Genomic DNA, 25,702 nt, shown 5'->3' with positions numbered 1-25,702 from the left:
GCTTCAGAGCCTCCAGCTTGCTTTCACAGCTGAAGGGCTCTCTTTTAGCTATTTTGCACACTGAGTTGTCTTGCACCATAGCTTCATTTGTGTAATTGCATCTGGGTTTGTTAGTTTAATAGGGCCTTCCCATTTTTATCTTGTGAATATTTTGTTCAAACTGTGTTTTCAAAGGGTTTGTTCATGTGCTAACATCCTGTGCTGTGGGACTCAGCCTGTTTTGATGGGAGAGCTCTAAATTCCTGCAAGGAGGATGAAAATGCTGACATGAGTCCTGCTGCCACAAAGATGCTCCTCCAAAGCATCTGCACTTACATGAATTCGTGATCTTGGACTTCTGCAAGAGTGAGAGAAACATTCAAGAATAAAAGCAAAAGGAATAAACTTCCATTAGACTTACTTGCAGACCTACCTTAGAGCCCAGACTAGGAAAGTCCTCAAACTCCATTCCTTATCCATTACTGTTCACTAATTCAGATTAATGATGATGGAGCAGTGTCCCAGGACCCCTCCCCGTGTCTCTTTTTTTGCTGTCATGTTTGGTCCTCAGGCCACTGCATGCATAATCCCAGAGACTGCATGTTTCCCCTTTCAAAAAGATAAACATGACAAATTCTGCAGTCCTTGGAGCAGGCCTGCAAGAGCTGGTCTTCATGTTTGAGAGATGGCCCATGAGAGACTGCAGAGAAATAAGCATCTGGCAAATATCCTGAACATACCATCTCAGGAGAAGTTTCAGCATTTCCTTTGCTCCTTATTTTCCTCTATTATTTAACAGAAAAAAAAATCAGTCCCTCCTGTTACTGAAAAGCTCAGCAGGAATCTGCTTGTTTTCCCTTCTCTATAATAATCTGCCTACTTGTTTAATCTTATGCAGCCTCATTGGCTTCAGGGGAGCCACAAGCTGAGCTTTATCCCCCTTGGAGTGACCTCCCAAGCAGGAGCACCTTGCCTCAGAGTTGGTTCTGCTGACATCCCTGAGCTGCTTGCAGAGTCTGATACCACTCACAAGCAGCAAAGGGGGTAAAAACCTGACTCTGATGTGCTGTAGAAGTGCAGGTATATATGAACAAACAAAGCAACAGATATCAGCAGTGAAACAGAATTCTTTGTATCTGTGGTTGGTGATAATACTAACTGTAATGATGAGCAGTGAGGGTCTCATTATCTTCCTGCAAAGTAGTGTCTGGCTGAGGCCACTGTCAAATGCAAAGCTTTGAATTAGATAGAGCACTCTCCTTTTCCCATACCACAGTCTTTATACATTTAAATGACTTGGCTGAAACTTGCACAGGTTCTGGAAGGTCATGCAGAAAGTGAGTGCTCAGCAGTGGCAGCACAGTATTTCTGAGGGGATGTTTTCCAAAATGAGAGCCCCAAATCACAGCTTTGCTGTGCAGTTTGGTATGGTTTGGAGAGTCAGCCGTGACTTTTGTTTGATTTCTGATATTTTTTAGAACTAAAAGGTTTTCAGCTGTGGCAAAATGGCAAAACTACGTTTTAGTGGCACTGGACAGTAAAATATATTTATGAGAAGTCATCTTTGCCTTTTTAATTTTTTTAGGACATGCTTTCCCTGCTTTACCAAGAGGGGCCTTCCACCAAGGGTATTTTCAGACGCTCTGGAAGTGCAAAAACGTTTAAAGAGCTAAAGGAGAAGCTGGATTCTGGCACTGAAGTGGACCTGGCCCGTGAATCCATATTTGTGACAGCATCTTTGTTTAAGGTATGTGTAGAATGTTCCTGTTCCCTTTTTGGGTGAGAGCAGCACAGATCCTGTGCTGAGACAGGCCCAAAGAGGAATTGGTGGACTGAATTGACAAGATGGTTAACATTAACCTTGTGAGGATCTCCAAAGAAGGCTACCACTGAGTTAGGATGAGGAAGACGAGTAGCCAGCTTATTTTGCTAACAGCTTTCTTGAGGTCTCTGCTGCAGCTTGGTCCTGTTACTCTCTTTATTTCTGCATATGAAATACTAAAAGGCATGTTGGCAGACATGTCTCCTTACACATTAGTACTACCCTACACTGCAGATCCCAGTGAGTTTATAGTGTTGCCATAAATATTTGGATTATTTTTTCCATGCATTTTCTTTTGTTACAGTCTTGTATGTCAAAACCAAGGTTCCTTGTGCAAAAAAAAGCATCATAGCTTCCCTCACCCTTACTATTTTGGGAACTTACAATTTGGCCTTCTTCCTAAACTGCAGTAATTTCCATGCCCATGATTTAGGTTTTAGGAAAGAGGAATAGCAGGACTATCAATGACTAGTTTAAGTACTCCATTGATTAGGGGAAGGAAGGTAGGGATGCCTTGGAGTGCTTATGGTCTGGAGGTATTTGATCTTGTCAGCTGAGGAGAAGAAACAGGGACTACAGATGAAGTTAAGTGATAAGTAAAGGCAGACATTATTGCAACATCAACATAACTAGTCTCAGTGCAGATCTTCTAGTTTAGCAATATCAGATGAAGCATTGTAAAACCTCTATTTTGACAGGAAAAGTTAAGGAAAGGCAGGAAAATATTCACTTTAAGCATAATCTAAAGTGCCTCTATCTCAGATGATTTTCTTCTGGTTTTGGTTGTTGTGTGTAACAATATGCTTGCCAGTGAGTGCTGTCCCATGGATACCTCCTCTTGTATCTGTGTATCTTATTCCTACCCCCTCACGTGCCCCAGAACAGCTGCTCACATGTTCTGCTTTTCTCTTGATAAGGATTTTCTTCGCAACATCCCAGGCAGTATTTTATCATCCCAGCTGTGTGATAAGTGGATCTCTGTGCTGGATCAAGGAAATAATGAAGAGAAGATAAAAAGCATCCAAAGGTAGTTATTTATATTCTCAGCATTCTTTTCCTATAAAGGTATTCCCAGAATGCAGAATGACAAATACTCAACTTACAATTATGTTTTTTTAACAGAAAGAAGAGAATATCGTTGACACCCTTCCTGGTTTAATTAGTTATTAACCTGGTTTAATTATTTTAAACCATGTTACCTTGTTTTTATTATCTTGACTTGTGTGTATCTATGGAAAATGGTTACTAATGTGAAGAATTCTGTTTTTTATATGTTTTCAGGTTAATAGAGCATCTCCCCAGAGCTAATGTTGTTCTCTTACGTTACATCTTTGGAGTACTGCATGGGATAGAAATGAGATCTCAAGAGAACCAGATGAATGCCTTTAATCTGGCTGTCTGCATTGCACCTAGCCTGCTCTGGCCTCCTGTTTCCTCCACTCCTGATATAGAAAGTGAATATATTAAAAAGGTAAGAAACACTTCAGTGTAGCAGAAAACCAAGCCAACCTTCATCCCATTCAATGTTGTTGGTTGCAAACATAAGAACACTCAGTACCTCTTCAGATCAGGACTTGTCCTCTTATCAGGGCTCCAGCAGCATTCATCAGTGCATTCTCATAATCTTCCTGGAAGAAGGGGAGAGAGGTCCTAAAGCAATGCCCAGTCTGTCAGGAAAATGCTTCTCTCATCAAGATTTCTGGTTGTGGTGACATTGGAACAGGACAGAGTAGAATGGAAAAGATGTTTACAAGGATGTATACCAGGACAGTTTATTGGGCCCAGGAGACTGAGAGAATAGTTCCTGGCTGCCTTCATGGATGACAGTTTGCTCTTGTTCCTCATCAGTATGGTGAGCTTGTCCTGAGTTGAATAATAGAAGATCTGACATCTCTCTCCCATTGCTTTCTTGCAGATTTCTAATCTGGTACAGTTCCTCATTGAGAATTGCTGCAGGATTTTTGGAGATGAAATTACCTCCCTCTTTGGAGAAATACTGATGACATGCAAGAGAGAGAACAGCTCAGGTAATGCAGATTGATGTTTGATCCCATTAAGGCAGCTTAACTTAGCCAGGCAAAATATTGGTATATGCCATGGAAGAATGCTGTTCCTTCTTCATGTGGTGTTCCCAGATACAGCTGTTCTCTTTCTATTAAATTCCCCAAAGAATTGGTCATAATCACTGATTCAACTTACCATAGACAAAATGCTTTCACAAAGACTCTTGCTCTCCTATACCAGTCCTCTGAACCACTATGGTTAAGAAAGGAAGGAGGGGAAACAGAGAAAATAAAAAAATCTAGAGAAGGTTTACTCTCAAATCTAGCCTGTGTTTTCCTGAAATATCAGGAGGTCATTGATCAACAATGGTCATAATACAGCTGTCACACCATTACCTTAGGTTTGAAAGTGTCTATTCACTACCAGGAGAGAGAAATTTCCAGAGTTTCAGTGGGACATCAAGATTTTGATGCTAGCACAGAAAAATCATGGAACTGGTGACTGGAAGGTTTTGGCAGACTAATTGACAGAGCTTTCCAGGTTATCATTAATGGGTTTTTTCCTCTCCAGCCCTCTGATTTTGACTGGAGTTTTGTGTCTCTCCTTAAAGTATTTCTGAAGCAGCATTTCTGTAAAATAAATTTTGTCACAGGTGGCCTGTACTGAAAGTGGTACTGGCACTTGTGTCAGCATGTCTGACTGACTCAGTGTGGCTGTTCCAAACTCCTCATGCTCTGCTTCCAGTGAGATTGGGTGAAATTTGGCCTGCCCCCTCCCCAGGAGTGAAGCACATGGGATCTGCTGTGCTGGGATGTGCTGGCAGTGAGAGCTCAGACCCATGACAGGTTACAGCAGCTGAAGGAGCTTTCAGGCAGGCACTGAGGCATGGTGACTGCCCATGCATGAACCATGTCAGCTGCAAATGTGAGATAAGGCAGCTTAGCCTAACCCAGAGCAAAAGAGATTTAATGTAATTCCAATCACTGCAGATACAGGAGAGGGCCCAGGTGTGCACTGCTCAGTGAAAATGAGGTGGTTGTTTAAACTGAGCCTAAAACTTAACAGTGTTGCTCTTAAAAATACTGTATTTTCTGGAAGCAGTCGAGGTAAGAAGTATGCCCTGTTCTCTTCATTTGTCTAAAAGAAGGAAAGGTTAAATGTTGTTTTCAAGATCCAATAATGGAAAGAAAAATTAAATAAATTACCAGTTCCATATGGGTATATATGTACGTAATTTATCATTTACAACTGGATTAGCTACTATCCACTTAAAAAAACCAAACTAAAGCAAAACCACAACAAAAACCCACTGACCCTTATTTGTGCCACTGTCCTGCATTTCTTCACTGAACTGTTGCTTAATACTTGCTTCAGCTTCTCCAGTTCTAAACTAAGACAGTAATTTTTAATGAAATTATTAGTACTTTGCTTGAAGAATCTTTAAAGGACAAATGCTCCTGAAAGTAAAGGATACTTGCCAGGGAAAAAAAAAAATTTAAAATAAGTGGGTGGTTCAGTCTCTGATGTGTTAACGCTTGGTTTGTCCTTGCAGATGTTGCTTCTCTGCATCAGAATGACTCTTCCTATGACAGCCTGGAAAATGAGGCAAATGATGAAGCCGACTCTTCCTCCAGTGACTGGATTAAAACCCGTGACCAGGATAACAGAAGCAGGGAGTCTGTCTTCACTCTGAGCGACGGCGATTCGGAGCAGACGGAGGCGGATGAAATCCAAAGCCAAACCAAACTGAAGCAGTTGGCCATTTCCGCCGACGTGCACCTGAAGCTCTCCTTGGCAGGCAGCTCGAGGGAGGCTCCCTGCTGCAGCGGCTTCCCCTGGGCAGCTCCCTCGGGTGCAGCCCGGGCAGCGCGCAGGCAGCGGCGCTGCTCCGAGCCCGCCGTGGGGCTGCAGAGCCGCGGCTCCGCGCGCAAAGCCAGCTGCGATGCTGTGCTGGCCTGCGGGGACGAGCAGCAGTGCCTCTGCCAGCGCCGCTCCCTGCAGGTGGAGAGGCCAAAGCTGGGCCAGCACAGCTTGTTCGTAGGGATTAACCTGGGGAAAGGTGACAACACAAACCAAAACGTTGAGAGGAAAGAGCCGTCCCAGTGTCTTCTGCCTCCGACGCCAGAGGGATTCAATATTTGCTCAGGATTTAGCTCTTTCAGCCGGTCGTCTTCTGGGACATCTCCATCTGTGTCATCAATTTGCTCCCTGGACAGTGCTTTCTCGGTGTTTTCAGACCAGGCTCTGTTTACCTTAAGTGAAACCTCCTGCCCTTTGGATAGCACTTTCCAGTCGCTAAAGAAACACGAGGACGCTGCTGCTGCCCTGGCTGATGACTGTTTTCTTCCACCATCTCCACAACCTACTGACACTGGGGCTGAGGGGGGCTTGGTGGGGCCCAGCAGCAGGTCAGCACCCCTGAAACCTACTGATGGAGTTGATGGCTGTGTGATTAAGCCTGACCTTCAGCCATTGCCTCTGAAAGTCGCTGGGAAAGACAGACTTCATGATCAAAGAGGAGGTCTAGAAAGGCATTACAGCAGTCCAAAGTTTGAAGAGACTGACCAAAGCTTTTTGCAGAGGAATTTTAATGCTTAAAATAAACACCATAAAGAAAATGCCTTTGGTGTTGATGTGTGTTCATTTTAAGTTTAACATCCAGATTGTTCAAATTTAATTGAGCAGTCGCCGGACTCACAGGTTTTCTTTTTTTAGGAAACCGAGTATTGTTCCAATAGAAAGCTTTGCAAGAACATTGTAGGAATAATAAAAATTGCTTAAAAGCAAGCAAACAGAAATCTCCTGAAAATCTGGAAGGGACCCAGGAGGTAACTAAGGCCAGTGTCCTGTTCCCTGACCCTGCCAGGGCAGCGGGCTGCCTGCTGGGCCTCTCTCCTTGTCCACTCGAGTGTTGAGCCTTGCAGATGTGAGTCCCAGTCCTTTGTGCTTTTGGTGTAGCGTGCAAAGTCAGCATAGCTTCCATAACTGTGGTATTATACTACTGTTCTGAAACTGATAAGTATTACCTTCATTGTCCTCCAAGGAGTAAGTGTGTTGTTTTCTGTATGTTTATACAGTATGTTCAATAGGTGTAGTTATTTCTTTCGCGCTGCAAATGGAAGAAAAAAAGTAAGCCCAAAAATATGTAAAGGGAAACGTTGAATCTTGTAACTAACACCTTGCAACTCTGTGTTTCATTTATTGTGCTTTGTTGGCTGTTCTGTTCATGTTTGAGTTGTGAATAGTTTCTTAACATTGCTGTAAATGGCATTATGTATTATTGCAAGCAGAACACGTGTAATTTTATTACGCAACATCTAAAACAAAACCACAAAATGGATTGGGTTGGAAAGGATCTTAAAGATCATCCCATTCCAACCTGCAATAGAGACAGGAACACCTTTCACTAGACCAGGTTGCTCAGAGCCCAATTCAACCCAGCCTTGAATACTTCCAAGGCTGGGACATCCATAACTTCTTGGAGCAACTTGTTCTAGTGCTTCCCCACTCTCTGAGTAGAATTTCTTCCTAATCTAATCCTGCTCTCTGGTAGTTTAAAATCTTGCCCCTTGACCCGCCACTATCTGCCCATATAAAAAGTCATCTCCCTTCTTTTTATAAGCCCCCTAAAGGTACTGGAAGGCCTAACTGGGGTCTTCCTGAAGCCTCTTCTGCAGGCTTAGCAAGACCAACTCTCAGCATTTCCTCACAGAAGAGGTTTTCCATTCCTCTAATGCTCTTTATGGTCTTCCTCTGTGCTGGCCCCAGAGCTGATGCAGCCCTGCAGGTGGGGTCTCACAGAGCAGAGGGGCAGAATCCCCTCCCTGGCGCTGCTGCCACCACTGGATGCAGCCCAGGACACGTTTGGCTTTCTGGGCTGAGTGCACACTGACAACTCATGCCCAGCCTCTCACCCCCAAGCCCTTCTGGGCAGGGCTGCTCTCAAAGAGTTCTTCTCCCAGTCTGTACCTGGGCTTGTCCTGACCCAGGGCAAGATGCAGCACCTTGTACTTGGGCTTGTTGAACCTGCTGAGGTTCTCATGGGCCCACTTCTCAAGTTTGTCCTCTGGGTGGCTTCCTGTCCTTCTGCTGTGTCCACTGCACCTCTCAGCATCCTGTCACCCACCAGCCTGCCGAGAGTGCACTCAGTCTCACTGTCTGTGTCATACTTCATATAATATATTAGAGTAATGCATTATCTAAATGCTTTGAGTTTGTATAATATATCCTGTTAAATTTTGCTATTATATATGTTCTGAAAAAAAAAATGTGTATTTTTGTACTTGCAAAAAACTGCTGCTAATTTTACAAGTTCTGTTTTGTTGTTATGGCACTGGTATTGATGTGTATGCATTCAATGCTATATATTAAATATTTGTTATGTCATAAATTCACTTTATATTCTGTGGAATTATTTTGTGTGTCAGTTCTACAAGCCTATTGCTGAAGCAGAAGTCCCAGTGATACCACTGAAAATCCTGTATGGGAATGGTCTGAAGCATTTTTCCTGCAGTTTGGGTGGCATCATTCCCACTCCATACCATCATGCTTTTGACTTTTGTAAATTCTAGTAATCATCAAGCAAGAATTCTTACCCTTTTCATCTAGTGGTAGGAGGATGTTTTCAGCTAATGGGGTTCAGTCAACAATATGGAGGTGAGGAGAGATCTTGTGGGATAATACATAAAAGGATTGGGAGCAAGGAGAGGAGAGCAAGATATATTCTTTAATATTAGCAGGCTCTTCTTTTTCATGTTCAGCTATTTTAATGAAAACAGTAGCATGCAGAATCTGATCTGTAACACAAACAAAGGTAAAGGTGTTTTACCTTTACAAAGATAGAATAGTTTGTATGCATTTTGAGACCTGTCATCTAACAGCCCTACATATGCACCTCCTTCAAAACAAAAAAAAAAAGACTGATTGATGTGGTGCTGATTTGAAATAAAGCAGCTATTCTGCATTTCCATTTTCTTTCAAAACAGTAAAAAGCATATTGCCAAGATTGCATCGAGTAGCAAATACTGATTCATTGCATCAATAATAAATCTTTAGAAAATCTCTAGTCTCTGCAATATAAATTTTCTGTCCTGCAAATGGTTTCTTCCTACAAGTCATTTATCTCTGCTGTCTGAAGAAAGAGTATATCAAAGTGTGCTTCGATGTGAAGTGAGCTATGTGTCTGCTTTTGAGCTGCAGCTAATGCCAGAGTGCTTTCAGCTTTAAATGTATGGCAGACAAGCTGGATGTAGACCCAGCACAATTTGAAATGCACTTTTGTCTTACAAGACATGCACCCTGCTGCTGCACAAGGCGTGTTCTGTGACAATCACAAAAAAGAGCACTAATGGGGAAAATCACTGTCTGCAACACCTCTGGGCTGCGAGCACACAGTGAAGGAATTAAATGCTGCTAAGATCCAAAATTGTACTGAACCCTTTTAGAGTGTCAGATGCAGCTCTGAGCACCTCAGTAAGCATTCCCCTGCTCTGCTGTGGGTGTTCTCTATGGTCTGCAGGTGCATCTCTGCATCCCCTTAGATATCCATGGGCTGCAGGGGCACAGCTCCTCCCCATGTTCTGCACCAGGGGCTGCAGGGGAATCAGCTCTGGCACCTGGAGCACCTCCTGCCCCTCTGCACCGAGCTGGGTGTCTGCAGAGCTGTCGCTTTTGCATATTCTCTCTCCTCCCTCCTGCCATTGTGCATTTTTTCACCTTTCTTAACTCTGTTATCCCAGCTGCTGGGCTCAGCCATGACCAGCAGTGGGACCATCTTGGACACAGGGAGGCTTCTGACAGCATTTCACCCCCACACCCACATACCCACACACATCCACACCAATTGTTCTGTAGCCCCCCACTGCCAAAACCCTGCCGTGTAAATCCAACACATTCTGTGAGAAGGTGGTGGGTAGGGATGGCTCTGAGTGCTGAGCCCTTTCTCCTGCCCTGGCTCCAGCTGAGTGTCCCACAGTCCCACACACACCCTGCTCACTGTGGGTCACCAGTCTCCAAAAAGTCCATGTAAGCCTGTCTCCATAAAATAGGGTGGCTGATTAGGTGTAGATACTGAAGTTTGTGTGACAAATGGTAGGTGAGATGTTTCCCAAATGCTTTCTTCTTTTGTGTAGTACCAAAACCTCACAGTAAAACCATAAAAGAAAAAGATGACTGAATTAGGGAAGAAACAGTGGCTATGACTTCTCATCTACTGCTGTCAAAGACAGAAAATGGAGCATACTGACAAATTACCTCATTACCTGGACTTTCTGTCCCACAGAGGTTCATTGTTAATGAGCATCCTACCTCTGTTTCACAAGTGCTAGCCATCATTCCTTTCAGGTAATTTCAGAGATTACTATAATGTAAATTAAGAGCAATTTGTTCTCAGCCTGCTTTGAAGCTTTTTTGAGGTTTCTTGGCTTGGTGATTTTTTGAGGGTTTTTGGTGGGCTCTTCCATTCTTCTCCATCAATCTTATACAATGCTGTTGCTTCATCCCTGCAAGTTTCATCTCTCCAGCACAGCCAAACTCAGGAAGTGGGAAGACATGTATCATCTATTCCTTGTCTAAATGAGTTTGTAGAGTTCAAGCAAAATAGATTATAGATCCAGGAAATGAAGCATGACCTTTAAACTGAAGGTGTCTCTATCCAAAACTCCAAATCTCTGGATTTCTGTTACTAGCTGCTGTTTCACACCCGTTTTTGTTCCGGGGACATGTGTGGTCCCAGGACCTGGGACATCTCATTTCCAGCTCTGCTCGTGATCTACTTTATGATATTTGGCAAATTTGTTTGCCTCATCTGCTCCCTGTTTTGCCCCACTTATCTTAGTTCTCTAAGCATCCTGGTGTGCTGGGTCAGGGTGGTGGTGGGTGTTTCCTCCCATCCTAAATATAACTGTTTGCCCACTCACAGGCAGATATGGGGAGGGGGAGAGGGCTGGTGCTTTTGGGGGCCACATGCAGAAGTGCAATCACAGATAATGCACATGGTGAGGCTGCCATAACCCATGCACACAGATCTGTTTCATGTCTTGCACATCAGCCTGTGCATCTACAAAACATCCCAAATAATCTCACTGAGTTGGGCTTATCAGCTTCCTCTCATTTTTGTCCATAAAAACACTGGGGAATGGGGTAATTCAGGCTGGAAGGGGCCTCGGGAGTCCTCTGGTTCAACCTCTTGCCAGGGGCTTGCACATCCATGTAGAATCAGAGAATCATAGGATTTTTTAGGTTGGAAAAGACCTTTAAGATCATCATGTCCACTGCTAAACCATGTCCCTAAGCACCACGTCTACACATCTTTTGTGTATTTCCAGGGATGGTGACTCCAACACTCCCTGAACAGCCTGTTTCAGTGCTTGACAACCCTTTATGTTTGCCTAATATCCACTCTAAAACTCCCCTGGTGCAACTTGATGCCATTTTCTCTTGTCCTTTTTTTATTTGAGAGAAGAGAATAATCCCACCCAGCTCCCCCTCCTTCCAGGCAGCTGCAGAGTGATGGGTCCCCCCTGAGCCTCCTTTTCTCCAGGCTGAACACCCCCAGCTCCCTCAGCTGCTCCTCACAGCACTTGTGCTCCAGACCCTTCCCCAGCTCCGTGTCCCTTCTCTGGACACGCTCCAGCCCCTCAGTGTCTTTCTGGCAGTGAGGGGCCCAGAGCTGAGCACAGCATTGGAGCTGTGGCCCCAGCAGTGCCCAGGGCAGGGGGACGGTCCCTGCCCTGCTCCTGCTGCCACACCACTGCTGGCCCAGGCCAGGATGCCACTGGCCTTCTTGGACACCTGGGCACACCCTGGATCATGTTCAGCTGCTCTCTACCAGCACCCCCAGATCCTTTTCTGCCAGGCAGCTTTCCAGGCACTGTCCCCAGCCTGCAGTGCTGCCTGGGGCTGCTGTGACCCCAGTGCAGGACCTGGCACCTGACCTTGGTTAACCTCATGCAACTGATCTTGACACATAAATCCATCCTGTCCAGATCCCTGACCTCCAGCAAATCAACACTTCCACCCAACTTGGTGTCATCTGTGAACTGACTGAGGAGGCTCTCAATTCCTTCCCCTAGTTCATTGACAAAGATATTAAACAGAGCTGGCTGCAAAACTGATCCCTGTGGAACATCACTTGTGACTGGGATTTACCTCTATGCCCCTCCCCTCTCTAGGCACACACATCCAGCCAGCAAAGATTTTTCACTCAGCAAAAGTTCACCCGTCCAAGCCATAGCAGACTGCTTGCTCCAGGAGACAGCATTGAAAGCTTGTGTCAAAGACATGTAGCTCATGTCTGAATGAGGGACATTGATGTTTATCACAGCTGAAGAAATTTAATTAACTAAACTCAGGGAATTAAATAAACATAAGGTTTTGGAGCAATGATTACAGAGTCAAATATCACAGATTATGCTGAGTTGGAAGAGACCCACAAGAGTAAACAATTCCAACTCTTGTCCCTGCACAGCACCTTCCCCAAGAGTCACACTGTGTGCCCAAGAGTATTGATGATGATGTCCTAAATAATCCAGAAAAGGTCTAAGAAAAAGCTGTGGTCTTACATCCAATCATCAAGTTATCCCAATGACTTCCATATTAGGAGCAGAGACTATGCTACATTTTCCCTCAGTATTTAGCATCTCTCCACATCCTGTGTTTGAAATACCTGAGCATGCCTAAGGATACAGCCTCATCCTTGGCATTTGTGCAAGGCCAGTTCCCATGGAAGAGTCCTTCTCTGCTGCCAAGTGTGAGAGGCACTGGGGCTTGATGTCTGCCCATCAGCACCAGGGGAAGGCAGCCAGCTCTCTCTCACAGACTGCCTGCATGGTCTCACTTGCTCCCAGGATTAGCAACCATCATCTCTGCATTGAGGCCACTGCTGAGATAAACTAAATGACCCACTGGTGTCCAAAGGGGGAGATTCTTTGGTTGAAGGTGTTGAATATTTCTGTTAGGGCATGGCTGCCACACAAGGCCTAAAGGTTTTGGACATAATTTGTGTTTTATAAATATGTACAATGCAGTCTGCAATGATTTTTCCTTGAGAGTAGGTTTGCTCCAGGCCCTATTTTGTCAGTTTGGTTGTGGCTTCACTGCAAATGTCAGCAGTTCCTCGAGGACAAGTACTCGGTAGCTGCTGCCAGTTTCATTAAGTTAAATATTTCAGAATTTAGCCGTTCTGTGACCCTGCATGGGAGAGGTGTTTTCAGTGCAGAAATCATTTCTCTGCACTTGATTCTCATGTCACAAACTATTTCTGTCAATGTGCTACCAATCTGCTGTAAGGCTCAGCAATAATTCTGATATGACCATTGAAGGCAAGGCTCTCCTGCTCCTCCTCCTTCTCTTCCTCCTGGTTTTTAAGAGTTTCCACAGGTTCCCTGCTGGTCCAGAGGCTGGGATGGGTGGGGGTCTGGGTGCCCAGCCAGGGAGGGAGGGACAGGAATGTCCAGTATGCACAGCTGAGGCCACACCATCCCAGCTGAGAGTTTGTGTGTTTGGGATGGTTAGGGTAAGGATCAAAGGCAGGGACAGGGAGAGACTGAGATGGATGGGGGAGGAACCAGCATGACAAAACAGAGGGGAAAGGAGATTAAAGGGGCTGGTGTGGGTGACAGAACACAACCCTTTATCCAAGCCCTGCATCTCATCTCCACAGCCTGCCCTGGTCTTACTAAATATTCAGAGGTAATGATGCAACTGATTATACACTGCTAATAATAATTACTGTTTCATTCTCTCCGTTGACTTTCTGTGGTCACTCTGCCCTGAGTCCCTGTGAAAGACCAGCACCAACCTTCAAGCCAGACAAATGGGCAGTGCAACTGTGCCAAGTGCCAGCAGCTGGAATGAGACCAGAACTTCAGAGACTGGAGGGTGCCAGTGCCAGCACCCGGGGGAACTGGGGCCAGCTCTGGGGCATGCTGAGTAGCCAAGGTACAGATCCATTTTCCTTGTGTGTGTGCACATTTGCCTGGTGGAAGTTGATCCTGATGAGCTGGAAGGTGCAGTACCTGCTGTTCACCTGTGTGCCAGCACTGTGTGAGGAGAGAGCAGTTTTGGACAAGAATGGGGGGTTTTAAATGCCAGGTGCCCCAGGGACAGCTTGCACAGACATAGTGCAAGATGCTTTAAAAAGGACTTAGTGCAGGAGAGAGAAGGGACAAGTCACCATTTGCTGCAGGGAGCAGCTCATGTGCAGCCCGACCTCGTGGAGGCAACAGCAGCTTTGTTAATGCTACGACTTGAATGTTTTCCCTGAAGAAATGGATTTAACACCACTGAAACACCACTGAAAGCACTGTGGACACTGCTAAGGCTCAGGGAAAATTCCAACTATTTTCCCAGGCTGAAGACTTTCTCAAAGATAAACAAGAAAAGGAAGAATCAAAACATAGATTAGCACCTGTTTGACCACAGAGCAATGTGTGTGTGATGTTTTAATGAAAACGTGTTTTCAAGAGGTGTTGCCCTCTTGGACCAGTGAGCCTTTTCTACTCTGTATTGCACAAACTACCCTATATAGTGGCCTTTGAACAAACTGCTTCTTTCTGCCTTGGAAAGAGTTGTGTGTGTGTTGCTATATTCACTGTTCCCAGTCTGAAAGCACCACTGAAAGTTCCCTGAGCAGAGCTGGGGGCCTGGCTGGGTGAGGGTGGCAGGAGGGAGGCAGGGCTGAGCTAAATTGTTTTATGGGCACATCTGCTCAGGAAAGGGACACCTGATACCAAATCCACAGGTGTCTGTGACTCGAGGAACCTGAGGTGAGCAGGCAGATGAGGAGGTTCATGGCCCAAAGTTGTCTTTCCAAGCAGGACTTGGTCTCCACAGATGGCTGTCAATGAAAGATGCTCTTCATTGCTCAGTCCCATCCAAATACTTCCATGGCATTGCTATCCCTCCACTAAATATTCAAATACTCACAGAAATGTGCAGAATCTAATGATGTCATGTTTTTCACCCAGAGATAGACGAGGAGTCTGGAAGATCACCTTCAGCAGAGTTTCTGGGCTTGGCTTCTATGTGTAAATAGTCCCAGAGAAGTCCAATAAGATTGCTTATGCATTTAAATTCCTTACTGGGCTGGAGCCATGCCTATTTTCTAAATAAATTAGAAACCATACCAGATGTTCCTGCTTTACTGAAAAAAAAATATTCCTATGAAGCTTCCATCTACAGTTTTAATTTATATTACAGAGGTCTATTATTTGATAGAGACTTCCAAAATATTCTTATATTGTGTAAGAAATAATAAAAAGTATTCAATACTTACGCATCCTGTCTAGATATATTTTAAAAAAAATAGAAGAAAGGATTTGTCCAATAAAATGTTTGGCAAAGCCAAAGCCTAAATTTTTTCCATATTTTTACCTTAGGATATGAATTTACAGTTGATTTGTCTGAAGTGTGTAAATTCAACAACATGGTAATAGGTTTACTATACAAAAATTGAAGGCTCTGACTTTGCCAAGAATTTTTACTGGGTAAATTCTTCGCTTTTCTCACATTCAAAAAGGCCATAAAAGCCATAATTCTGAAAACAGGTCTCAGTGAACAAAATCTCATCCCTGCCTCAGGGTGAGGAGACCCACATGATGTGGGTGCAGAGCAGGTCCCACTGTAGAATGGATTGTTAGTCCAGGCTCAACAGCCCAAGGTACTTATGGCCTTAATGCAGTCCCCATACTTCCCTTTCTGTTGGGAATGCTTAGACTCCCATCTCATAAAAATATGAGTGCTCTCAAATCTGATTTTCTTCTGTGGCTGATGCAGAAGCAGGCCCTGAAACCTATTCATTTTATAACAAATTTATTTTATTTGGGTTTAATATGATGAATGGGTTTGGCAGTCAAACTCCCAAAAGCAGGGTACAGCACTGCTTTGCTCTTCAGATCTGTGTCACCAGCTGCCTGAAACACCTTCTGAGGAGGGGCAGGGAAAGGACAGTCCAGAGCAGGACAGGGACAGAGGTGGCCAGGAGCACTGGGAATCTGGATTCAGGTCCAAAACAAACACTGATCTGCTTCTTTGTCCTTGAAGCATCCCAGGAGATCTCTTGCTGCTTGTTTCCAAGAGAAGTGGTTGAGAAACCTCCTCTGAATTTTTTTCTGAAAAAAACCCAAAAGAAGGTGTATTGGGCTTGCATGGCCAGGCCTGTCTCCTGACTGCACTCCAGGTTTACAGTCCATGCAGGACATCAGAGGGACTATCCACTCTACCCCAGTACACTGGGAACAATGGACAAGGAGAAGGCTGAGGTATTCAGCAACTTTTTGTCTCATTCTTTGATGGCAGCCTCTCTTCCCACACCTCTCACATGCAAGATGGGAGCTGAGGCAGCAGAGTCCCACTGTAAGAGAAGATCAGGTTCATAACCATCTGAGGAACCTGAATGTACAAAAATCTTTGCAACCTTATGAGGTCCATCCAAGGGAATTGGCTGATGTAGTTGCCAAGCCACTCCCCACGATATTGAAAAAGCCATAGCAGTCAGTGAAGGCCCAGGTAACTGGAAAAAGGAAAATATTGTACCCATCTTTAAAAACAGTAGAAAGGAGGACTCTGGTGACATTAGGATACTCCTGGGAACCAAAAAGTAGCCCTTTCTCAGGCTGCACAAGGACAAGAAATTATAACAATGATTATGCACCTGCAGGCTGCGTGAGAAACATGATGTTTTGCAGAAAGCATATTTTCAAAGAAGTGTTGACTTCTTTGATCAAAGTCTTTTCTCTTCTGTTTTGCATGTACTACCCTATGTAAGTGCAGTGTTTCTTTAAATAAAGCTCTCTCTCTCTTTTGCTTCTCCATTGCATGAAGAACTGTGCTGTATTTTCCTTTTCACTGCTCTCCTATAGCCTAAAATGAAACACTGGGAATTGTCAACCTGTGTGAGAGACTAGAGCCCATCCTTGAAGAGAAAACCTGTCTCTGGGCATGTGGATCATTTAGCTCACAGGAGAGAGAGTCCATCACACCTGCAGCCATCAGTTAACAGCAAACAGCATAAACCACCAGATCCTGATGATCCTTGCATGTCCAGTGACAAAGTGGCTCCAACAACACACTTGTCACCATCATTCTGCTGTTGCAAGCCCACTGCTCTTTGTTTCTGCCAATCTCTTGTCCTTTGGTCTCCTGTGCAGGTGACACTGGAACAGCTGAACTCCCCAAAACAGAATGTGCCAGACCCAGCAGCTCAGGGCTCAGCTCCAGGAGGTGAGTCCTTGGGGACAAGGACAGGCATTTTACCATGGATTTCCATACTTTTGGAAGTCAAGATGAAAACATCCTACATGGATCAGCTGAAAAGGGAATTCAGGAATGGGGCACATTTGGGAAGCCCATTCCTGGCATGGAGAATCCTTGTTCTTGTCATCCCTTGAGCATCACATCCCCACTGAGCCCAGTCCAGTGTCTGAGTGCTTTCTTCTCTCAGTGCTTGGAGGGCCTTTGGGTGAACACACAACAAACCAAAATAACCCATCAGCTTTAAGGCAGGAGGCCTGATTACTTTCATTTATTTTCCTCTCAGTAAATGTGATTACAAAATGTCAGCCCAACAATTGTGGATTCAGCCTGTTCCCTTGCTGATTTCAGCTTTTTTTTGGTGGGTGTTATTGATTACAAGGAACTGACAAAAACATGCACCTGGGATTTCTCTTTTCTTTTTTTTTTTTGGCAGCTTAGCTATTTCCAAAGGGGAAAAAAATTGCACAGAATTATCTTTTTGAAGAAAAACCCAAACAGTTCCTACAAAGGTGAGCTCTTTTTTAAAAAAATAAATAGACAAAACAACAAAAAACAGCAAGCAGATGTTTTTATGTTAAAAGCTTGGAAATCATAATTTTCAGTCACATATTTATTTACCACAACAATTAACCTAGTGGCACTTTGCCCACCTGCAAAAAAATGCTGGTGAAGGGTTGGCTAAAACCACAACCCAAGTTTCAAACCTGCCCCCTCCCCAGGCCTAGGGCATCCAGAAGACCCTGGGATCCAGAAGTGAACCTGTGTGCTGCAGGACCTTGCAGGACCCCCGGCAGTCAGGTCACACACAGCTGCTGCTTTCCTGGAGCTATGGAGCTCACACTCTCTTTGAGCAACCAGAGCTTTTTGCTGCTGGAGGCTGTGGGGGAGAGGTTTGTGTTTGCCTGAATATCAGGGAGTGGATGCATTCTGTACGTAACATTGAGTGTTATACCAAAAATCAGTCCAGAAGGATGTCCTCTGAATCCCTTATTTGCCGGTTTACCATACGAAATGGGTCTTAATTGGAGTCTGGGCACCTCGTGAGCGCCAGAAAATGCCTATGAAAAGCTCCATATCCATATGCATGCTGGTGTATTCATCTGTGCGGGCAGAGGAGGAACATGCCCAGCATTGCTTATTGCTTCCTTCGCCCTTCAGAGGCTGCAGGAGCAGCGGCAGGACCTGGACGGTGCCAATGTCCCGACGCGTGTGCAGGCGCGCCCGCAATCAGCCGGCGACACAAGAAGCGGGCACTGCGGGGCATCTCCCCAGAATGCTGCAAAGGCGATGCTGGCTCTGGAAAAGGGCATCAAAGGAAGGGCTGGGCTCACAGGCAGCGAAAAACACGACTGTATTCTTCAGATAATTTATTTGCAATGAATAATTCAGCTAGCTTTAGCTGGGAAGCCGGATTAAATACAGAGCATTAGGCACGCTGAGAGCCCCCAATAAAGGGCGCTATTCACTCCTAGCACAAAGGAATATTATTTACTATCATTAATTAACTTCCACACAAAGCCACAGCAATTTCTTTAGGCTCTGAAAAAGAAAGAGAGGAGAATGCGAGCGCAGAGCTGGTGTGATTTCCCTTTGGTTTCCTCTCTGCAGACAGACGCACGTTGGCTGCAGGCTGAGCTTTGCTCTCCACGGCACTTTTGGCAGCGCTGTCCGAGTGCTGGAGCGCGGGCAGGTCGCTCCTTGTGGCGGGGATGGAGGAGCGGACCCGGGGCGGGGCAGTGCAGGGGATGCTGGGGACGATGGGGGTGCTGGGGATAGTGGGGATGCTGGGGGTGCTGGGGGTGCTGGGGATGCTGGGGGTGCTGGGGATGCTGGGGGTGCTGGGGATGCTGGGGGTGCTGGGGGTGCTGGGGATGCTGGGGATGCTGGGGATGCTGGGGATGCTGGGGGTGCTGGGGTGCTGGGGATGCTGAGAGTGATGGGGGTGCTGGGGATGCTGGTGATGCTGGGGGTGCTGGGGTGCTGGGGATGCTGGTGATGCTGGGGATGCTGGGGATGCTGGGGGTGCTGGGGTGCTGGGGATGCTGAGAGTGATGGGGGTGCTGGGGATGCTGGTGATGCTGGGGGTGCTGGGGTGCTGGGGATGCTGAGAGTGCTGGGGGTGCTGGGGATGCTGGGGGTGCTGGTGATGCTGGGGGTGCTGGGGATGCTGGGGATGCTGGGGGTGCTGGGGTGCTGGGGATGCTGGGATGCTGGGGATGCTGGGGATGCTGGGAGTGCTGGGGGTCTGGGGATGCTGGGGGTGCTGGGGGTGCTGGGGATGCTGGGGATGCTGGTGATGCTGGGGGTGCTGCCCCAGCCCTTGCTGCCCCCCAGGCTGCCCAGAGCCAGTGCAGGAGCTGTAGATGATCTAAACTGGCATTCCCCACGCTCCTGCAGCTTAAGGGATTCAGCTAAAAGCCTGAGGAGGCAGGGAGGCGTTTGCCTCTGGGAAATGGATTGAGGGTCTGGATGCTCCCTTCACCTAGTGAGGTCATGTTTTAGATTTAATGAACCTCTGTGCTAATTAGTTCTCTGAAGTGTCTGCTTTGAAATACCAAGCTTTAGGATAAGCAGAAATGCAAATTCTTGGCAATTATTATTACTGCTGCAGTTGTGACTAGAGAGCAGCTTTTTGCAAGCAAAAAAGGGAGATAGGCAGCTTGTGCCATGTGGTTACAGAGCTTGTTTTCATCTGCTACATTCTGCTTTTGGCAGGTAATGTAGATCACACAAAAGGCTGGGTGGACATTCTTGGTTAAAATATTTTTCTGTTGGAAGACAAGGGTTTAAGTTATATTGGAATATTTAATAAATACACATTGATTTTTGAATTATTTTTTCTGTTTAAATAGTGCTGATCCCTGTTCTCTTTATCTAAGAAAATCCATATTTTTCTCAGACATTTTAGATGAAAAAGGCAAAATTAAATTCCATGTTAGATCTTGCTTCAATGAATGACATACTTTTAGACATACCAAGAGAAGAAGTCAGAAAATTAATGTCTCAAGTGGAATTAGAGGTTCCATTTGATTCCATGTGATTTCCCTCTCTGTTTGCTGTGAAACCTTTAGCCTAAGTGGTTCTGTAGGATTTAGGGATCTAGGGGTTGCTATGTGTGCAAGGGCTCTTTGGACCCTTCAAGCTGCCCTTCTCTTGGTCTTGCAGAGGTAAGAGCAAGGTGTGGTAGGGAGAGGGGATTTTCACATGGAGAAACCTGGCACAAATCAGGAGTTGAGTTTAGTCATATTGGTCCTTTCTGTTCCCATACAAGAGCTCCATCATCCCACTAAACTTCTGAGACAGGGAACAAGCTGTGATTTTTAAAAGTAATTGCCTGTGGTAGACATTAATTCTATTTTTATCCTTCCCTGTAACAAAAGCTTTTCCATAATGTCCTCACCACTCATCAGCATTACCCACTAAATACATTTAAATAACACAGTGCCTGTACTACCCTTTTAACTCCCTGCTTGCCTCTTGATATTTGGCCCAAGAAATAGGTGCCATATTTCTGTTTCCAACACTGCTGTACCCCTTCCAAAGATCATTTCCTAAGACAGAAAGATACTCTGCTGTGAAGGGGACTGTCCTAACCTGGAAAACAAGAAAGCATTTAGAGAATTTACAGCTGTGAGGGTGCCCTGGCACTGTCCCTGAGCCACAGGCTGCCACAGGGCAGGACACTGCAGGCAGGGAGTGCGGACACAGCCCTGGGAGGAGAGGTGCACACACAAACCCCCCTCAAACTAAAACAGCCCAAGATCCACAGATTGAGAGGTTAAAAGCCAACCCTTCAGCAGGGGGAAATGGACACAAGGGTGTGCACCTTCTGAGGCACAGCACAGGAGTTTCTTGCCTGTGATGGAGATGAATCACAAAAAAAAAATCCTTGGATGCAGAGCCAGGGGTGATTAAACATGTCTCTAATCCTCCCACTCTAATTTCCTTAATTTCCCAAGACAAATGATAGCATCTGAGTGTTTACATACCCTATGCAGACTGACAGGAAAACAAAAAGATCCACCCAAGATTGTAGAGATTTCTCCTCCTTCTGGGTATATCTTGAAAAATGTTGAATAATTATGATCTAGTTGGAAGATCATACTTATAAATAACTTTTCTTAGACCTGAGTTGGGGTTTTTTACCCACAACCTCTCTGGCCCTCCACATACCTCCCACCTCTTCCAATCTCATCACCAGAAGCAAGTTACCTAAGATTAGAAATTATTTGGGTAAAAACTAAGTGACCATTAGTCACCAAATCTGACTAACTGGGAGAGCTGATAAAGACCCAGAAGAATCCAGTTAGCACAAGAGATGTACTTTTTTTTTTTTTTTTTTTTTTTTTTTGGCTCTCAGCTTCTGATTCTCAAGAAATCCAGTTGCTTTCAAAAAGTAAATCTTAAAGGAGAAATTCATTATTACTTCAGATACTAAAAATTATGGACTCCATGAACTTGGCTATTTTCCCAGTTGAGTGGTTTCCTAACAATTATCATTTTTCCTTCTCATCCTTGATCTCTGAAGAGCTTTCTCTGGATTTTTTTTCCTTTTGCTAGGAGAACAGTTTTGCTTTCTAAAGCCACTTATTCTCTTGGTGGTTACTCAGCTTATGCCAGAGGAGGACACCTTGAGTTCACATATGCCACACCAGAAGCTCTACAGAAAGAATAAACTTTGAACTAACTCTTCAACTGAATCCTTGTTCATAGAATTTGTATTTATGAAAAACAGTAATAAAACTGATTTTAAAGCCCATTGAGAAAATGTCTTGGGCAATACTCCTGCTATCCTGGAGCAATTTTTTTTACTCCTCCTGGAGTAAAAAAAAATTGTTAAGGAGAAATGCTTCATAATGTACCATGAATTATTTAGCATATTAAACTAATAAAGTCTGTGAAAACATACCAAATTTTAGTAATCAATTTCCTCAAAAATCAAGACAAGGTCAGCAACAAACTTACCAGATACACTGGAAATTTTATGCAAAAAACTTACCAGATGGACAAAGTTTATGCAGTTGCCTAATCAAGTGCACTGAGGGCTGAAATGAGTGATCTCTGAACAGTTCTTCCAACCCAAATTGTTCTGAGATTGTGTGACTCCCCAGCCAGATAGCTGGGGTTTATAGCCTTCTGTCCATCATTTTGAAAAATAATGCAACATTAGGAAAGACCTTTTAGATCCTGTGTGACAGATAATTTCAGTATTTTCCAGACTTGGAAAACATTATGAACAAGCTTATCAGAATAAAATGGTGCATGTGCCAACCAGAACTGATTTTCTGCACATGCATTTTAAACTAACTGCTTCACTGAAGAGCACTTGTAGAGACCAACAAAAAGAAGACTATTAAGATTCTACACTTCTTTTCCAAGAAAAAAAAAATTAGAAAAAAATTTAGAAAAATTCAGCAGTTTATTTACATTTTCCATGAGAAAATAAAAATAGTAATTGTGAAAACAATGTAGCCTGAAATTCAGTTTAACCTGGAGGGAGAAAATGGAGAAGCAGGTCCCAGACTACTGCTGCTCCATCTTTTCAGGAGAAATGATGGTAATGCTCCTAAGGAGCACTAGCAGCCCCAGCAGAGAGAGTCATGCCTGGCAGAGGCAGTGTAGGGAGGCTGAGGAGTCGGATGGAGCTGTTTGGACATGGATTTTTTGTGCAGTCACCAATTAAATTGTCTCCTGCTCTCTGCTCAGCCACCAATGCAGCTCCAGCACTTCACAGCAGAGCTTTGGCTCTCAGCAGAAACCTGAGGTTTTGTGGCTTTGTGTGGCTCTGGGAATGTCTGCTCCATTCATTCAGGCAGCTCCTCCAGTGCTGAGCTGTGCAGCAGTGGCATGCTGGGGTCAAACCCTGGGCTCCTCCTGCAGCTCCTGGGCATGGAATGGGGACACAGCCTGTGATGTAGCACTGGAGGCAGGAGCTGCTTCCTCTGGCAGCTCCTGCAGAGTTTGTATTTCTACCAGCAGTTTACCCCACTGGGATTCCAGGCATCTGGAAATATCCAGAACATCCAGTTCTCTTACTTGGAAAGTAAGAAAAAGCTGAAGAATTTCATTATTGTTGAAATGAGCAGAGCTCAATTTCAATGCAAATATTGACTTGTGTGGTACAAAGAAAATTTTTGCAGAATACCTTATTCTCTTTTGACAAAGGAACACCATAAAAAAGGCATAAATTGAGTAGAAGAAAATCCTAACAGATGTGCCCCCTGAGTGAGTGGAAGTCATGAGACGCTGCAGGCAATGGAGTGGCAGGGAAGCAGTCAATAAATCACAGGCTCTCCTGCAGAAGCAGTGTAGGAACAGCAGAGAGGGCTTGGGAGCTCACTGCATGCACCAGCAGGGCCTGGCCAGGTGGTTTATTTTCAGTTCTAAATGTTCAGTGTGCTCTGGAAGGAATATTGTGGTTTTCACTTTTGAACTACTACTGTGACATGTGTCAAATGCAATTTGTTAAAATGTTTTTGCTAAATGAAACCATGTTTATTTTGGAGAGATGATAAGTAAGTGGCAAGGATTGGCAAAGGGTCTTTTTCTTCCCTCAGTGGATTTGGATCAAGTGTTGACAGATTCACACATGCTGTCAGAGCAGCCTCCACCCACATTTTCTGGCAGGAATGAAATCCTTGAGTAGTGTGGGTCTCCATCCAGGCTTGAAGGTGACCACAAGTTTACAGCAAAAAGGACCTTCTTGTGTATTTTTGAGTTCACTCCAGGTTTAAAGGGCTAAAAGTTTCTGTTGGTTTGGTGAAGAAGAATCTCTTTGCAGAGATGACCTGCTGCCTGTGCCAGCACCGGGCAGTAAGTCAGGTCTTGGGTCAGTTGCACAGCTCAAGCTGAGCTGATTTTTTACTCACTGGCTAAAAGATATGGGGAAATTATTCTGCCAGAGAATAAAAATTTCTGGTACCTGACCCTCAGGGGAATGTTAATGTTGCAAATTTCCCGTGCTTAGAGCCATTATGGAGATTCTGGAAGGAAGTAGAAATGGATTAAAAGTATTATATATGATGGCTTTATGGTAAACCAATATGGGCAGTTGGCAGCACTGATTAACCAGTTTTATAGTGAAAAACCACAGCACATATCTAGTGGTTACTCTCTATTTTTATTCTAAGCATTAAAGTAATTGCCTTCCCCCCTTCATTTCTGCATGCTGCTGTCAAGATCTCTTATGTTTTGTCCCCCCTTTAATACTTTTACCTCCAAAAGTAAATACTTCAACAACTCAGATGCTAGGTCTTTCCCAACCTTTTTAACCAAATATTTGATAAAAGGCAGAATAGTAGAAAACAAAGACCAGTGATGAGTTATTTAATTAAGATAATTTTTAATGTGAAGCTTGCATTCAACGCTCAGACACAAGCTGTACAAGCTGGAAAAACATTTTCTGTATACATCACTCAGCAGAGGGAGATCCCAGTCTCCTGAGCTTCCTTGCCAGGACAACATTCACCCCCAGGGCAGCTCTGCTCTGCTTCCTAGACCACTGCCTCAGAGACTCCTGTGCTGCCCTTCTCCTTGAAGGACAGCCCCAGGAGGGCAGGAGACTTCAAGACAAGGGACACTGTTTTTATTTCTCCATGCCAAGGCAGAACATGTTTTTCCTGATTTTCTGATGAAAATCCAAAGGCTGTGATGATCACAACAACTCAATTAGGCTGGAAGAAAAAAAACAAGAAGTGTCGAAATCTGAAGTAGAGACTCTCCTGCTCCAGTCATCCACTCTGTGCTCCCTCCTGACAGTCATCAATCCTCGGAACTGAACCACAGCCTGAACAAGCTTCCCCATCACCCTGAGCTGCCATGTTCCTTGTCTCTGTGTCACCATTTGTTTTCTTTTATAGCTATTTTCATCTGTTGCTGAACATTCCTCTGAAATGACACCTTCTCCTTTAATCTGCAGCCAAAACCCATTGCTTGCTCTCTGGGTGGGATATGTCTGCCTCTCTCCTGCATCTGAGAAGCTGCAGCTGCATCACTGTGATCTTGTGTCCAGCCTCCTTCTCTTTCTCTCCTCCAGTCAGAGTTTTCTAGGAAGGGAATGCCCTTCTCCCAAGGCATTCCCCATAAAGCCTGTGAGCACTCACCATACCAAAAGCTAGTGCTTGTTTACCTATGCAAAGCAGGGCTGTTCCTTGAAGAGTAAACCAAAAACGAGCTGCTAACCTGCTCCTGAGCCTGCTCAGATGCACTTGGATGGAGCAAGAACATTCAGCTTACCTGGATATTTGTTTGATCCGAAACTGGATCCTTAAGGAGAGGCTTTTTTGATCAAAACACATCCTGAAGGAGGAATGCAGTCTATGGCCTGGTGTTCCTTTAGTGACATGGCAGACTTCTCCAAACCCAGAGATTCCAGCCCACCACCTTGCTGCCAACAGGAGCAGAACCAAACCAGCCATAGCTGCAAGCAGGTACAGCTGCACAGGCGCTTGCAGACTTCCCTGGATTATCTGGAAGAGGTTACTTATCACCAGCATCCCCAGTTGTTACCACTTCTCATGTGTAATACACGCTCTGCTCCCTGCTGTAGCACTGGGGGAACCAGGAGCACTAATGTCCCGCGCTGAACAGGTAGGTCATGGGATTTTTAAATCTCACATCAAAAACCTCTGCTTAACTCCATGA

The 25,702-nt window shown here is 44.8% G+C and overlaps 1 protein-coding gene across 1 annotated transcript in view; it reads left to right on the top strand.

Annotated features, from left to right (window-relative positions):
- The window catches only part of ARHGAP20 (Rho GTPase activating protein 20), a 56,875-nt gene extending 50,452 nt beyond the window's left edge, over positions 1 to 6,423 (top strand). Inside the window, exons 11-15 of the mRNA XM_079329236.1 lie at positions 1,565 to 1,726; positions 2,719 to 2,828; positions 3,083 to 3,272; positions 3,717 to 3,828; positions 5,358 to 6,423. Coding sequence (XP_079185362.1) covers positions 1,565 to 1,726; positions 2,719 to 2,828; positions 3,083 to 3,272; positions 3,717 to 3,828; positions 5,358 to 6,403 — 1,620 coding nt within the window. The 3' untranslated portion in view covers positions 6,404 to 6,423. The remainder of the gene's footprint in view (positions 1 to 1,564; positions 1,727 to 2,718; positions 2,829 to 3,082; positions 3,273 to 3,716; positions 3,829 to 5,357) is intronic.
- Positions 6,424 to 25,702: the final 19,279 nt, after the last annotated feature.

This window comes from Erithacus rubecula (assembly GCF_903797595.1).
Source record: "Erithacus rubecula genome assembly, chromosome: 1".
Classification (NCBI taxonomy): Eukaryota; Metazoa; Chordata; class Aves; order Passeriformes; family Muscicapidae; genus Erithacus; species Erithacus rubecula.
Note: the sequence above shows the minus strand (reverse complement) of the source record. Positions and strands in the feature narration are given on the sequence as shown.